At 39.3% G+C, this 17654-nt stretch overlaps 1 protein-coding gene across 1 annotated transcript in view; it reads right to left on the reverse strand.

The window, feature by feature from the left end:
• The window catches only part of LOC307217455 (uncharacterized protein), a gene marked incomplete at its 3' end in the record, with an annotated part of 55810 nt that extends 39886 nt beyond the window's left edge, over positions 1-15924 (reverse strand). The window contains exons 1-2 of the mRNA XM_079978627.1: positions 15827-15924; positions 13542-13590 (exon numbers count right to left, since the gene is read on the reverse strand). Of these exons, the coding sequence (XP_079834753.1) occupies positions 13542-13590; positions 15827-15876 (99 nt within the window). The 5' untranslated portion in view covers positions 15877-15924. The remainder of the gene's footprint in view (positions 1-13541; positions 13591-15826) is intronic.
• Positions 15925-17654: the final 1730 nt, after the last annotated feature.

Here is a 17654-nt window from a genome sequence, read left to right on the forward strand (position 1 = left end):
TCTTAAACAAGGATTGTACTCCTCGCACTCTATCCTACGGATCTGATGTGGCTCCTGTTTCAGCACTTTGGAGCAGCCCTGATTGGACCAGCAACCAAACCAATTGGAATCTGGGCCCCAAAGCAAATTGGAAGCCTTGCCTAGGCTTTCATTATTATCTCAATCAAACATTGGGGAGAGGGGGTAAATGCCCACAGGCAACCATTACAGGGGGAAAGAGGAGGAAGGTCTAAGCCAGCCTGGGATTCCCCAGATCTTGAGTCAGCCTCCCACTGTCATTTAATGACACCAGAACTAATCTGGGTCCAATAACACCAGTTTCAGATTGGTGCTACGATTTGCCTGCTCCCTCGCCTTCCACCCAGGTTGGCATGAGCAGCAGGGCTGCAGGTAGGGCAATGGCACACACTCCATTAAGCTGGGCCACTTCCGAAGAAGCTGCTGGGATCTAAAGGCTTTAAAATTTTTGTCCTGTTAGATTTCTAACAGGAAACATTCACAAAAGCAGAATGCTTTCCATTGATTTGATACTGTTTGTGTCCGCTATCAAATAAACCAGTTATTTCTTGTTACTCTACTGAACAATGCCTACCATACACAATGCATATCTCAAAAATATCACCTTTTGTGCTGGGAGAATTGTATAGATCACAATTATGTTCAGAGATAACAAGAGAGGTTGGGGGGGGGACCGAACAACCATAAGAATGATATTCATGCAAACAGGAAGTTAAAATTGGATGCATTTGCCATTTTTAAGATAGTTTCCATTACCTTGGCTTTCCACAACTAAATTGGTTCCAGGACACAGAAATCAAATACAGCAAGGATTTTCTATTGGGGAAAAAAGAATTTTATTTCTTCCTCAGTTGATATTATCGAACTTTTCTTTTTTCTCAGATAAAGCTGCAAACAATCAACCTTGTTGTGCAGACATTGGGAAAGAGAAGTGATAAGGTACATTCCCATGAAAGAACTCTGGCCTTCTGACATCAGTCCAACCTCAATACAGTTTGCATTTGTTTAATACTGAGGGCATGATAGCAAGAAAATCTATGATATTCACCATGGAAGCCTTTGTGAAAAGCTTCTGTATAGAAAAACACTGATATCCAAGTAAGTCATACTCATAGAAGCATAGAGTTGGAAGGGACATATTGTCCAACCCCCTACAATTCAGAAATTACAGGTAAAGAATCCTGATAGATGGTCATTCAGCTTCCAGCAAAGGAGAGTCTACCATGTTCTGAGATGGTCCATTCCACTGTCAAACAGTTCTTACCATCAGAAAGTTCTTCCTAATGTTTAGTCAGAATCTTCTTTCTTGCAATTTGAATCAATTGGTTCAGCTCCTACTCTCTGCAGCAGCAGAAAACAAGATAGCTCCATCTTTCATGTGACAGCCCTTCAGATACTTGAAGATTGCTTTCATATCACCTCTTCTCCGGGCTAAACATTCTCAACTCCCTCAAATGTACATCAGAAGGCTTGGTTTCCAGACTTCTTATCTTCTTGGTCACCCTCTTCTGCACATGTTTGAGCCTGTCAATATTCTTTTAAAACTGTGGTGCTCAGAACTGGACACACTACTCCAGGTGGAGTCTACACAGAGTAGCTCCATTGATTTCTTACCATCAGTGCATCTTCTCTGAGTATTTACTTACTTCAATCTCATGTGAAGCATTTAGAAAATATTTTCTTCAAAATTACACAAACACTTTCCACCCACTTCTGAAAGGTTCATAGTACAGTGCATGGCATGGGGGTGTTGTATTACACACACAAAAATGGTATACTCTACAAAAAAAACCTGTAGACATTTTCACTACTTCAAACACAAGTCCATAACAAAGAAAATAAACACATACAGAAAAATAAATTTCACATAGTGAACAACAAACTGCTTATAGTGTGCACATTATGAAGTTCCTCTGATTGTGGAAGTTTGTCTGCCAAAAAATTCTACAAGTTTCCAGCTCACATGGCTTGCATTGATGCAAGTGGAAAGCCCAGGTTGCATTGATGCAAGTGGAAAGCCCAGGTTTATCGGAGTTTTAAGGATATGTTGTATTTTTATCTGCTTTAGAAGTTGTGCTAAACTGGTTTTATTGGACTATTGGTTTACTGTTTTATTGTATTGTAACCATCTCCCCCCCCCCCAGATCCTATACAACTGAGTGCCACAATTTTTCCCTCTGAAATCCTTAAGATACTTGGGAATAACAATGTGACGGCTGAGTTGCAGTAAGCTGCCTAATTAGAAGTTAATATATGTGCACTTCTTGAGAGATAGCTGAGGCATGCTGTTTGGCCACCTTCTTCTGCCCCCTTGAAGCAGTTTGCTTGCCCAGAGCTGCATGATAAAACAGTTGCTCCTTTGAAATAGTGTGTCATGTGAAGTTAACCCAGAGCATGACCATCCCCTTGGAGAAAAATGGAGCAGCTTGATTTGAGCATTCCAAATTAGATAGAGGTGCCTCTGGCACCAAGGAGACATTTGGCAACTGAAGATAACTCTAAGGCACAATTTATTTTCTGCTAGACAAACAGAAAGGGGCCATTTGGAAGTGATGTAGAGAGGTTTTGTAGTGCTGTAGAAGGGCCAAAGAGTGACAGAATGCCATGGCTGTCCTCATTTTGCAGAGCTCACTTTGAGTATAAAGTAATATATTAGATTCTGGCCTAACAGAAATAGATGTAATCTACATATCCAGTTGCATCGTCTCCTTGTTCTCAGAATGTTTCCCCTACATTTGGCCAAAGTCTCTTGATTTCCCACTTTGGGTTTGAAAGAGAGTGCCAGCCTATTTACTCCTAAGAGAACAGAGAGGTTTCTGAGGCCCTTCTGGGAGGTTTGGTGACCCTCAAGAAGTGGTGTGTGTTGAAGTTAATCCACAGCATTGGGCTTCTCAACCAGCATTGCCATTTCTATTAGCAATATTTATATTTCGTCTTCACTTTATGAAAAATGAACTACAGTGGTACTGAGGCATCTAATCATAAGCCTGCATTTTTATCAAGCTTATATTTTGATCAGGGCCTGTATCTTAAAATGAGCTTAAAGATTTTCAAATGTTCATGCCAGGCAGAAGAGCAGCTGCCTAAGAACCTTGGCAAAATGTTTTCCCTCCTAGACAAGGGGCCCCCCTGATTTATAGCAGAAAACAATTCTCAAAGTCGTAAAAAGGGAATTACAGGCTGACGGCCAAGGTTACACTGACCCTACATATTACAGAAGATAAAAAAAGAGATAAACATAATTAAGAGTGGGTAAATAGTAAAATAAAACCATGTGCCTCCCATTAAACTTGAGCCATATTTTCCTAAGGTTCAAAGGTCAAGAGCAATGGAAAAGCATCTAGCTGGCAGAAAGGAAGAGAATATTTTGGGAAGTCTTTTTCTAAAGTTGTTTCTTTCTTAAACTGAGATCCTTTTAAGATTTCTTTTCCTTTTAAAAGGTTATTTATGTTATGTATTAAATATATTGGCTTAAATGTAATTATGCAAAGGAATTAAAAGCTAAGAAATGTTAAATCCTTATGCTAGATTCTTATTTCATATAGTTGGAAGAGATCACAGGGGCCATCAGCCACCAGCCCAGCCCCCCCCTGCCAAGCAGGAAACATCATTGGAGCACTGGTTGTCAGGCCTTTGTTTAAAAGACCTTCAAGAGAAGGAGATCTTTCAATGATGATCCTTGACATCTGTTTAAGATAAAAATTTAAGATTAAACCATCTGTTTTGGAGGGCAATAGGGCGAGGTGAGCTGGTAATTAAGGTTCCTTGTTGAGACACATGTAAGATATATTACTACTTATTTGTCATTTATAGATAGAAGAATATATAGCTTTTTGTTTCCCATAAAAGGACAGAAGGAAATGGGTGTATCTTTTGTGATTGGTTCTAGCAAACAGCCAATAGGAATTTCAACCAGGCTGATTGGACAGAGGCAGCCACAGGAGGAGCAAGGGGGTTGGATTAAGGAAATATAAGTGCTGGCCAGAATGGCAGGAGGCCAGGCCAGAGCTTGGTAACCATATACCACTGTGCCTCATATTTATTTGTCTGACAAATAAAGTATTATTTTAATTTCTCTATTGCTGCGTTGAATATTTCATTCCAGCTAAGCATTAACCACAAGCAGGGTGCTACAGTACCTCAGGTTACAGGCACTTCAGGTTACAGACTCCACTAACCCAGAAATAGTACCTCAGGTTAAGAACTGCTTCAGGATGACAACAGAAATTGTGCAACAGTGGTGCGGTGGCAGCGGGAGGCCCCATTGGCTAAAGTGGTACCTCAGTTTAAGAACAGTTTCAGGTTAAGAACGGACCTCCAGAATGAATTAAATTTTTAACCCAAGGTAACACTGTAGTCTGTTTATTTTCTTAACACCGGGGAGCTTTGACTCCATTAATTCCAGCATTGTTGTTTTCATATCACTGAAAGGAAAAGCTTGCCACTGATACTACTCTACCATGTTTCCTATGCTAGTAGTACAAGCTGTAATTACTTTCTCCTGTTCTAGTAAACAGGTTTCATTGACTTCTATAGGAGAAATTCTTCAGGGAATAAAAACCTAAGCATCATCCCAGAATTTCCGACAGGTACAGCAATGGATCTTCTTACAGCTAGGCTCAGGTTACCATCTATAATAGCTAGAGCTGACCTGATTTATTTGAGATACTGACATGTAAGTTACTAGTCCTACTAAACTGTGCTGGATGGAACAATTAAGGCTCAGAGGTAAGGTAAAGGGGTGTTAAAAAAAATTTGGCAAGTTAAATGCTGCCAAAATGCTCCTTGGCCTTAGACTGCCATTGTGCCCTGAGGGATTGTTTCTTTGGTTATGATGCACAGAAATATTGTGCTATCATTAATCATCTGCACTTCTCCCAATGGGATGCTGTGATCAAAAAAGATCTTAGTGGGGTACATTCATTTCAAACATTGACTTTCCCCCAGTTACATGGGCCTTTATAAAACTTAGATGCCAAGTAATGCCATCTGCTTATCTTGAAGAAAAGTATAAAGGCATCCCACAGCAGGACAGAAAATGTGCTTTTGGATGTAATCATATTGAAGATATAACTCACTTTTTTTATTATTCTGCCCACTATATGCTGACCCAAGGGAAATTCATTACCTAGCATTATTTTATAGTACCTGGATAAAACAGCTCAAGATGATATGCCAGTTATTAGATAACCAGCTTTATATTACTTTATTTGACCAGCTGAGTTTTGCTAATGATTCTAACTTACTAACTGACCTGTGTTTTATGTGCAGTAAATACAGTGCATAGGTTTTCGTTTTTGTGTACTTTGCCAATGTACATGCCATTTTGCAAACTATTAATCGGTCCCGTGAATGGATGAGAGGTTTTCAAAGCTCTTTGGCTATATGCAGTAAAGTTTATTACAAGAACTAAAAGGGAAAATAAAAGAGCTTCAGATGAGAAGCTTGTTTAGATGGAAGCCAAGATCATACCAATACCCTTAAACAGCGGGATCACAAATGTCTCAGGTGCGTTTTGACCCAAACTTCACAGTCTTTCCTACTGCAGCCTTGGAGAATGAGTGCTCCAAAGCTGGGTGGGGGAAATTGAATGGACCGTTACCTGGAGGGGCAAATGATTGGAAAGAAAGGCAGGCATATCACACTGGCAATCCAGTGTGATCAAGAGATGAATGCCAGGATTTCTTCTACCAGAAAGATAGGGATGCAAGGGAGGGGAGGAAGGGAGGAGGCACCTTCCTAGAGAACAAGGGTGGGGAACCTTTGGCCCTCCAAATGTTGCTGAACTACTGTACAACTCTATTCAGCTTTAACATGCATGGCCAATGATCCAGTGGCGTAGCGTGGGTTGTCAGCACCCGGGGCAAGGCAAGTAATTTGTGCCCCCTAACCCATGGATTTGTGCCCCCTAACCCTAACCCCCAGATGTTGCGCCCGGTGTGGCCGGGGCCCCCTGCACCCCCCACGCTACGCCACTGCAATGATCCGATATGCTGGGTATTGTAGCTGTGCAACATCTGGGTGGCCATTGTTTTCCCCACACCTCCTCTAGAAGCTGATTTACAAGGAATTGCATCCTTGTACAGTGGTACCTCGGGTTAAGTACTTAATTTGTTCCAGAGGTCCGTACTTAACCTGAAACTGTTCTTAACCTGAAGCACCACTTTAGCTAATGGGGCCTCCTGCCACCGCCGCACCGCCGAGGCCCGATTTCTGTTCTTATCCTGAAGCAAAGTTCTTAACCTGAAGCACTATTTCTAGATTAGCAGAGTGTGTAACCTGAAGCGTATGTAACCTGAAGCGTATGTAACGCAAGGTACCACTGTACATTTGGGCAGAAGTCTTTACAAACCATAAAATGCCTATCTCAAGATGCCAATTTTCTGGGGTACATAATAAAATAAATGCATCTACTTGAGACTTCACTTAAAATCACTTTGAATAAAATAGTGGTTAATCAAAACTGACATTTCCCTGTTCTCCCTCCACCTCCATTTTTAAAAGATTTATTATCACCGCATATTTGATCTTGCTGAACTTAGAGAACAAAAGATCCTTTACATAATACATTGTTCCAGCCTCTTAAAATGCTATTCAATTTATTTTCACAAGAGCTGGCTATTGGAATGCAAATGTTCATTGATCGGCCATCCAGGCAACAGGGAGTACCACTTACAGATGTTTCTTTTGAAGAACGAATCCCTTGTACATGAGGCCACCAATCATCTCCCTCAGATCTTACATCTTTTGTGCCAATATCATGTCTTCAAGGTACTTCGCTGATTTCCCCCCTCCTGAATTTGCTGTGATAATCTTACAAATGATACCAATTTTGTATCATGGTTTGGTAGCATTTCTCTTAACATTGTGCTCTTAAAATATACATTCAATTGTAGCAAGCAACCTTGAATTGGAAATGGATTGGTCAAGTTTGCTCACTTTTAATTTAAGTGAATTTACAGTAGATTGCACAAAATATTAATAAGTCGTAACTACTAAAGGAGTGAATGCACACATTTCTTTTCAAAGCTTTTCACTCTATTCCAAGGGCTTGGGGCAAGTTAAAGTACATTTTTATCCTGTTTTATCCTCATAACAACTGTGTGAGGGAGTATGAGCTGACAGTCAGTTAACCACTTCTGTGATATGTGAGTTGTGTTCCTTTAGTATTACAAGTTTGTAACTCTAGTCCTCTTCTGGTTTTCAGTCTGAACACACAAAAGGGCAAGTGTGAATGTGTGGCATAAGCTCCACCCTTCAATCATGCTACATGAACCAGACACACAAGGCATACATGATAGGCCTTACTCACACACAGCATTTCCAAAATGGGGAAAGGAAGCCTGGTCATAGTTCCTGCCCTGTCTTTGAGCAAGTCAGACTTTTTTTAGACCAAGGCTAATCACGTATTGGTCAGGGACTGTGCCTTGCATATGCAGCATCACTGAGAGGGCGGGGTTTGCCCCACATGTTTTTGGTGGGCACGGGGATTTCAGGGGGGTAGAGGGTCAACAAAAATGGTTGCTCCTCCCTTCCTCCAGCAGAGCATCCCATGGGTAAAGTCCCATCCATGGGTAGTTTGTCCCAACCCATAGAGTATTTGACAGTATTTCAGGAACTGACAGCTTATGAGACCCTGTATTTCAAGCCTGTCAAAATCAAAATGATCAAGGGATGACAGTAAGTAAGTCTTACTTATTCAAATTTTGGGAGGATAAAGTCAAGCAAAATGCAATGCCTGTCACCGCTTGACTAACCATTGTTCAGGGATGGAGGACTAACTTGGCGTTTTCCCTTTTTACTTGGTTTAAGGAGGCTTCATTTATCACAATATCTGAAAAAACATACTCGTTCTTTATGAGTTTCCAGGGGTAAAGACAAACCTACAGTCTATGCAGCTACATATTGGTCATTCATTATTTATGTCACAAGACAAATTTAGGTCTGGCAAGTTCCTGAAAAGTATGTTTTTATCTGGATTTGTTTGTATCCCATGACTTTTTATTAACTGCTCCATTGTGCTTCCATTGAATCATTATCTTATTCATTGTATTATTATTTCTAGATTCCTGCAATAACCATTTTTCTGCTCTGCATCATTTTCTTTATTAACTTGTGGACCATATGATGTCAAACATGCAAGCCTTCTTTCTGTGACTCTAAAACACCTGTATTGCTATGTGTAACAAAATGAAAAAACTTTTGAAAAATGCAAATTCAGAATGTGCTGCACAAAGTTTGTAGAGTGAATTTGGAAACTTTACCATATTTTGAATATTTCTGAATATTAATTTCAGCACTACTCTGTGCTTCCTCTTAAGGTTTTTTAGGTCTAGAGAATGGAAAAGTACAGCAAGTGCTTTTGAATATATGTGTTCTTTATCACCACCAGAAGCTTCTATTTTCAACACACAGCTGACTTACGAATATCTAAAAATTCAAAGCAAAGATATGGAATAGGCAGGATGTCACCAGAATTATGACAAGATCAAAGAAGTTACAGCCCACTATCGACCAGTTATTTGTCATCAGGTGGCACTTTGACAGCAGACTTATATTACAAAGCCATTTCTCTTCTCTATTCCACATAAACATCCCATTAACGTTTCTTACCATAGATATTTTTTATATATATGTGCTCAAAAATGAACATAAATGGTGTTCTGAAAATCCATTTAAGAATCATAAGCAAGAATAAATCAGGCAATCAAAATCCAACCTTCACATGCAAAGAAATAAGACGAAATCTTTCTCAATAACTAGAGATGTTGCCATAAAAAATGTCATGTAATTGGGAGGAATGGTCTTGTAGAATGTCAAACGGGGGAGGACACCCACAGTCTGTATAAAAAAGGAAAGGCTTTTGTTTTTGTCTCGCTGAAGGGAATTTTGGTAGGGGCAGCCTTGTCCATCTTTGAGAGGTTGTCAGGGTGTTTGAAACTTTTACAAGATCAGTGCTAGAAGATACGCCTTGGCAAGATCATACCTAGGCTGCAATTCAAGCTCCAGGGCACAGGTGAAAGGACCAGGTCCAGAAACAGGAGGCAGCACAGGCTTGGAAATAACAAAAAGGGTAAAATACCTGGGGGTAAACTTAACATCCAAGAATGTGAACTTATTTAAGGATAATTATGAAAAATGTTGGTCAGAAGTTAAAAAGGATCTGGAAATATGGTCAAGGTTGAAACTTTCCTTGTTAGGCCGAATTGCTACTATTAAGATGAATGTATTGCCTAGAATGCTGTTCTTATTCCAGACGTTGCAGATTGTGGACAAGATGGACTGTTTCAAGAAGTGGCAGAAAGACATATCAAAATTTGTCTGGCAGGGCAAAAAGCCCAGAATTAAATTTAAGATCTTAACTGATGCAAAGGATAGAGGGGGGTTTGCCCTGCCGGACTTAAGACTTTATTATGAATCAGCAGCTTTCTGCTGGTTGAAACACTGGCTACTTCTTGAGAACACTGACATTTTGGATCTGGAAGGGTACGACAATAGTTTTGGTTGGCATGCATACTTATGGTACGACAAGGTAAAGGTGTATAAAAGCTTTAAAAACCATATTGTAAGGAAAGCACTGTATAACGTTTGGATTAGATACAAAGATTTGTTGGAAAGTAAAACCCCTAGGTGGGTGTCACCAATGGAAGCTAGGGAAGTAAAAAAACTTAATATGGATTCTAAATGGCCAAAATATCATGAGATTTTAGAATACGATGGCGAAAGGGTGAAACTTCAGAGTTATGAGAAACTAAAGCCTAAGGTTCGAGACTGGTTGCATTACCATCAGATAAATGAGACATTTAAACAGGACAGGAAAATAGGATTTCAGAAAGAGAAGTCAAAACTAGAAACAGAATTGTTGGAACCCAATAATAAGAACTTATCAAAAATGTATAACTTGCTGTTAAAATGGAATACACAGGATGAAATGGTGAAATCAGCTATGATTAAATGGGCACAAGATATTGGTCATGATATTATGTTTGCTGACTGGGAACAGTTATGGACCACCGGTATTAAATTTACTGCATGTAATGCCTTAAAAGAAAATATTATGAAAATGATCTACCGATGGTACATGACCCCAGCCAAGCTTGCAAAAATATATCATTTGCCTAATAATAAGTGTTGGAAATGTAATGAGACTGAAGGCACTTTCTACCACCTTTGGTGGACCTGCCCAAAGGTTAAAGCTTTCTGGGAAATGATCTATAATGAAATTAAGAAGGTCCTTAAGTGGACTTTTCCTAAGAAACCAGAGGCTTTCCTCTTGGGCATGGTGGGCCAAATGGTGCCAAGGAAGGATAGGATTTTCTTTATGTATGCCACTACAGCAGCAAGAATTCTACTGGCAAAGTATTGGAAGACGCAAGAACTACCTACTCTGGAAGAATGGCAAACAAAGGTGATCGACTTTATGGGACTGGCCGAGATGACGGGCAGAATCCGGGACCAGGGGAAAGAGACAATGGAAGAGGACTGGAAGAAATTCAAAATATATCTTAAAAATAATTGTAAAATTGAGGAATGTTAAGATGTCAGGGGGTAAGAAGTAAAGAATTGCAGCAGTAAATAAAAAACTTAAGAAATTTTTGATGAAAGGGAATTAAGACAATGGACCTAAGGGTTGCTAAAGAACTATTAAATAAGGATGCAGGGTTGGGGAGGTATGGGGAAGTCAAAGAAAAAAGGGCATGAACCGATGAGCTTGAAGTTATACTGTTTTATATTGTTCTTTATTATTTGTGTGGAAAATTAATAAAAATTATTATTAAAAAAAAAAAAAAACAGAAACAGGAGGCAGCAGCAGATTACACTTAACCACATAGTAACTTGTTGGCATCTTGCAAACTTCATAGCCTTCTGGGTGTAAATTGCATTTCAGATATCCTTTCTTCTTAACTGTGTAGCCCAAATGTCCTTTTACGATCTTAACATGACTTTCTCCAGCAGAAAATTGTGTTAAAAAAAAAAAGTCATGAGAAGTGGGCACAGTTACTTAGAAAGTAATGCCAAAAAGCAAAAAGAGGATTTCTCCATTTCTATTGCCCAGCTGCCTCTCCAGTCTCATAGTCCACACTCCCGCCCTCAGGCTGTTTTTAAAGCAATGTTGCACTACAACATGTTCTCATTTTGTATTTTTATATTGAGAACCTCCCTGCTTCATCTTCGTATGAAGGGCAGAATACAAATTTATTCAATAACAACAACAACAACCTTTTGTAAGCAGTGCTAAACAGCTTTGCAGGGGAAGCAGACTGAACAATCGATGGGCAAAGTCCTTAAAAACTGGAAAGTGTGTTACGCTGATAAAATCACAAGACACTTTTTTAGAGGACCTCTGAATGATGACCAGTCTTGTCAATATTCTTATGAGTTTCAAGTTCATAGCCTCCCATTTTCCAAAAAAACCCCTCAAATAAAGGTCATACCATAAGGTAGAAAAATCATAATTCTATTGTGTCAGGGCCTTCTTAAAAGTTTGCCAGATTGGATCTCTTCAACTTACGTGATTTAAAAATCTTTGTATGGATAACTCCTTCAGGCACTTAACATTAAAAGTCAGCACAGAAATCCCCAAACGTGTTGCCTAGATAACGCATGGAACAAACAACCTTGGGCAGTTCATAGGACAAAATGTTATGGCAGATGTCAAACTACTTACTAGCTGTGCTTGATGTTACATAGCTTGTTAAAAGGCACAAAACTTGTTTGACTTTCTTTTGCCCTACAATATAAATTACGTATTAGAAAGATGCCCATGTACTAGAGGTTTATAGCTTAGCATACATAGTCTTCTGTTTGCTCAGTATAACAGCATGAAGTGAAACTGGCCTTCTGCCATTTCAATATCACTGGTCTCTTCCTCTTTGAATTTATTAGGGTTCAGCTGGATTCTATTAATGGTTTATTATCATTAGTATTAGTACTTCTCAACCATACAACCTTCAGAAACAATGCATATCAATAACTGATTGGTTCTCTGTGGAGAAAGAAGGCCCATGCATTTAGACGTCTGAACTAGAGTGGGGACCCATTTCATTGCCTTTTGTTAGCATCACATGTCCGTGTGAACATATTTATAGTAATACACCTGTACACCTAAATGTTGGAATCTTTAGCCTCTACCCTAGAGTCATGGTGTACCATGGCAGAAACTATATTTTCAGTAGGCGGGATTAACAATGAGACAAAACACTAGAGTTCAGAAAACTCAGATGTGTGGTTCATTACACAAATAGACATAGTGAGTATAAAGATAATATTCAAGGGAAATTAGCACATTTTTTGGTAAATCTGGAGGAGGCAGGAGATGGAGAAGACCAGCAGAGAGGAAGTCAAATGAGTATATCAAAAAGTATTTGAATGAGGTGATTTATTTTAATGGTGATATCGCATCACTCATTGTGCTAGATTCACACATACTCAGTAATGCAACCTGGAGCATGTAGCTTAATGAGTTGCATATTGCCAAATCAAAGCTTACCTACAGTCCCAGATAGGACACTTTCCTGTAAATCAATTTTAATATATCAGATGTTCACTGTATCCTGTCCCCTTTGTTCATGGAGGCAAAAACTATTTGCCAACTAGGCAGCATCCCAAAATGTGTCCACTCAACCATTTGAAGAACTGCACAGCCATTTGGAGCAGTGCTCATCATAATTAAATATTTAACTTGTTTGCACTCTTTTAATGAGAGGTTACGGAAATTTTTCCTGGCCTCAACTAATTGCTGGGGAAATCTGAGGTACATAAAATAACCAATACAAAGCAAACTGGCGTTGGAACAAATTGTTGGTTTGAGTTACAGTATTTATGTAGCAAAGATAAAACACACAGTTATGGACAGAATGGAAACAACGTCCCAAGTGAAACTGGGAACCAATTTAATCCTAAAGTGGTCCAGATTTTATCTACATGACTGTCAGCAATGGTGGGCCATTTATCACCTCTGTTGAGGGGGACCACTGATATACTGACTTTAATGTGACAAATATCCTCTCTTAATATGACTGCTACTGCTATATCACCATCAGGATGTGTGACATTACAGAGTGTAAGAACACATCCCTGCTCCAAGAAGGGTGCATACTAAAATTGGACATGGAAAGCATAGGAAGGGGAGGCAGGGATAAATAGGAAAAAGAATGTGTGATTGTTTCATGTGTGATTGTGTGTGTGTAAACCAGTGTAAAGACTATGTTGAATGTGCAGGTACTCACCCTCTACCTTCAAAAATCATTCAGATTATAATACAGTCCCTTCTAACTGGCAGTTTCCATGCCATCTGCATATACATACACACACACACACACACACACACACACACACACACACACATAGAGTAGAAGCTTAAATTCTTTTCTAGTGGCACTTTGGAACATACCTACATGTTAGTTTCACTTCCCAAACAGCTGTCTGGCAGCTTCACCAAGCCTTTCAGATAGTGGCATAAACAATAGGGTCAGGTTGACCTGAAATGGGTAACAAGCTATGTAATTACAAGTGACACTGACCTTCACAGCTATTGGAGTTTTGTCCCCCAGACTTGTGCCAACATCATATCTGAAACAATATAATGCCATTTATAAAATTATTCAAAAGGCTGTTTTCTCCCTAACAAGAAAGGTGTGAGGTCAAATGCAACAGGCTTAGTAACTTAACTTAAGACCCTATCGAGTTCCACCTGCCTGACCAGATCTAGGATTGTTAGATTGTGCAATTTGGGCTTCAAATGCCATAATATTGTAATTTCATAATAATGTTCTATTAAGTCTAACAAATGGTTGAAACCACTAAAAATCCCTGATTTATTTTGCTCACCTACTCCTACCCAACTTTATAACCTAATGCACATAATCCTCCACAAGCAAATAGCAGAGATTTGATAAAATAGGGTTTCCATGTCCGGGATCCCAATGGCTAAATTAGCGCCTGGGGGGAATTTTGAAAAATTGGCAAAATGTCTGGGTTTTTGCCAACAGAACCAAGAAGTATGTGTTTGAGTATCACTCTTTGCCTTTTCTGGGTGAATTTTGAAAAGGTTAATTTCCCACAAAAATCTTAAGAACTTTGATGCCAATAGGGTTGCCATATTTCAATTTTCTTGAAATATGGCAGCCCTATAATAAAATAAATTCAAAAAATACTGATTTCCCACATGGTCTCACCAGAGGGAAGATTATGCCCAGAACCCAAATATAGCATATAATAATGGTGGTGGTAACAATAATATTTCTGTACCACTTTTAAAGCAGTATACAAAAATAAATCCATTTAAAACAGATAAACCAAATCACAGATAATAGGACAGAAGGGCATAGTGGGGCCTATATAAGAGATGCAAATGTCAACAGTGACAATCTTAAACTTATTCATATCTATTTTACAACTTAATGAGCTTCTTTGATCCCACAGTTCCTTTGGATAGACTCTTCAAAAAAAATTTTCAGGAATCATTGTAAACATAAGGAGTGAAATTCAGTGTTGCACCATCTTGATGATTCGTTCAGGATAAGCTTTTAAGCTTCCCAGGTGGAACAATTCCCCCTCTGGGGGTTCTCGCAACCCCCCTCCCCAGAGTCAATTTCAGGGAAAATCTGTGCAAGGCCTCTTTAGTTGGCTCCTACCCATGGAATGCCCACAGTGTGCTAATAGAGCTGGATGGTGATGAGCCACAGTGCATAGATGCTTTACTACAGGACTGATAGAAAGAAAATGAAACATGGGATTTTGCTATCTCATTTGCATTTAAACTTGTAGCTTCCATAGTCTAGAAGTTTGAAAAGCCCCCTCCTCCTTTCTTAAGTTTTTTAACTGTGTAGAACATTTTTACAAGCTGCACCTTTCTGATGCCTCATTAACATAGCCACTGTAAACACAATGGTACAGTTGATCTGAACCACATCAACACAATTTCCAGATCCTGCCATTAATCATTTCTCCTGTCGGGAGCACTATTTTAAACCTTTCTCCTCCTATGGAGATGCCAAACCGGCAAAGTCTCTAAAAAAGAAGAAAGAATGTCACACAGCTTTTACATCTGCTTAAAGCTAACTGAAGGGTGATGCATATAAACACCTCATTTAGAGAGAACACCGGCATAAAAAGTTGACAGGCGAGAAAAAGCAATTGAAAAGATTAATTCGCTAGGATGTGGGTGCTGAGATAAGCTCTTGAGATGCAGCATCTTGTTTTCAATGTCGTCTCCAAATGTGGCTATGGTCCTAAGAACATTTAATTATGTTTAAAGCAGCGAAAGAAAGAGCTGCAGTGTTTAAAATGATAGCATAACTAGGACTTTGCACACACGCCCAGAGCTTCCATCTTTAAACAAAAGATATTTATCTTTAAACAAATTTGGTTGGTGTTAGATGTTATGGGAGACACAGAGTTCCCACCAAAAAAGTATTATTTATAACTTATTATTTTCCTATAATGATATACCACTTTTCTTCTAGCATGGAACTCAAGGTGACATCATCTGGATGTCATTAGATGTTATGGAAGACACAGAGTTCCCACCAAAAAAGTATTATTTATAACTTATTATTTTCCTATAATGATATACCACTTTTCTTCTAGCATGGAACTCAAGGTGACATCATCTGGTTCCCACAAAGTCTCCCATGCAGGCATTAACCAGTTCTAAACCTACTTAGCTTCACCAAGGTGGTGGTGTCTGCGGCTTTCAGACCATACCTGGGACCCACCCTAATGGAAGCACTGTCAACTTCTTCACCACTAAGTTGTAGTTTCACTTGTCCCACGTCATGAGGAGTGTCCATAGAACCTGCCTCACCTGTTCTGTGAATGGGTGCTGGACAAGGGAGTCCATTTGAGCATCCCCATGACATGTCATTATACATAATGGTACATCTGTTCTCCCAGCCTCCCAGGTGTTCCAGCTGTTAGTGCTAGTATTACTACTACCCATATTGTAGTGGCATAGAATCATAGATTCATAGTCATAACTGGTGGCTCAGTCTTCAAGGTTTCACATGAGACTTCATTGATTTTGGTGCAAGATACTAGCACAATCACACCTCTAGAAATCAGTCTGGTTTTTTTGCCAGTATCAATATATATCAATGTGACTCAGTGTCTGCAATTTCAGTCTTCTTCACTTTAGTTAGGTTGCATGTCTTTCAAAATGTTCTACTGTAGACTTCCATGTAATCTATTACCAAGGTAGGCTTTCTAATTGTTATGTCTAACAACAACCATCCATGATAGCCTGGATATTACTAAGGAGGAAAAATAAAAGGGATTCAACAGCTCCATCCATTTGTATAGGGGTGTTGCATAAATTTCAGGAACAGAGAAACGTCTTCCAGGAACTAATATTAGAAAGAGAGATGATTCAACAAAGACATTGAAAATAACATTTAGACAGAAATGCACTAAGACAAGTTAATTCTTATCATCTAACAATGACACCTTAAACCTTCCTAAGCCATATCAGAAAACAACTCCTGTGTGTACCTAAAGATGAATTTACAGATCACATGAACAATTGTGTTATTTACAGTTAACAGTTGATAACTCAAATCTATTAAACCAGTAGCATCAATGATTGCAAATTAATACATTCCCACAATTTTCCAAGTGAAGGGCATGGGGGGGGGGAATTCTGGAAGCAGTTAACACAGATATGAGCACTAAACTTTTGCTAAATTCCACTGTGTCGTGAAAGATCACATAAAATAAGAAAATGAACAGGTAAGAAAATGTTATGAAGGTAGAATTAAGTGTAGTCTGGATCACATACCTTCCAAGTGCCCTGGAAAAAACAGGACATTCCATTTTTTCATGTGAGACCTCTGAACATTTTGGGTGCCATGCTCTCACACTGTGCTCTCCCCCCCCCCCCCGCCAAGTGCTTTTTTCAGGGCTGCGATCTCGTGTGGCAAAAAGATCCCACGCTTTTTTTATTGGGACAAGAATGAGGTCAGGTCATGTGACTTGCCGGGGAACATGTCCTGGTTTGGGTTGGGTAAAGTTGGGTGGTATGTTAATGCAGCCAGTGACATTCTAGACTAATGCAGAGGGTTCCACATGGAGAAAAGTGATAGGCCTTCAATCCTAGCTGAAATATTAGTGACACTGATATATGCATGGGGAGAAAGTTGCCACAGCTTGACTTTAGAGTCCTAGCAATTAAAATATACCTCAGTTTGACAGGAGTTAGACTTCCTGGTAATATCATAAATATGCAGGAAAGCAGGTGTGATTGAATGCTTTCATGTCAGGAAATAGGGTCCAGATGATCCAACATAGAGGCATTTAGAGAACATTGTTGTGTTCATTCACAGCAAGATCAATAGATATTGGACAAAGACTGTTTCTTCCTGAGGCGTCAGAGTTACGGTAATCAACATTGTAATCTGTAAATGCTCCATATATATTGAATTCACACATACCAAAACCTGACCAGACCCATTCAAGGATAACAAAAAGCACTAATTAAAGACTATGAGGCATAAAGAACCAGAATCGCTCCTCCTCCACCACCACCACCACCACCCGCCCCTCTCTCTGAGCAGGAGGGAGGAGTTCTTCTGAAAAGTAGAAAGCACTTGATCTCATTGCCAGGCCAAAGTGTCTGTACACAAAACTCAATTTCATGT

This window comes from Podarcis cretensis (assembly GCF_951804945.1).
Source record: "Podarcis cretensis genome assembly, chromosome: 5".
Classification (NCBI taxonomy): Eukaryota; Metazoa; Chordata; class Lepidosauria; order Squamata; family Lacertidae; genus Podarcis; species Podarcis cretensis.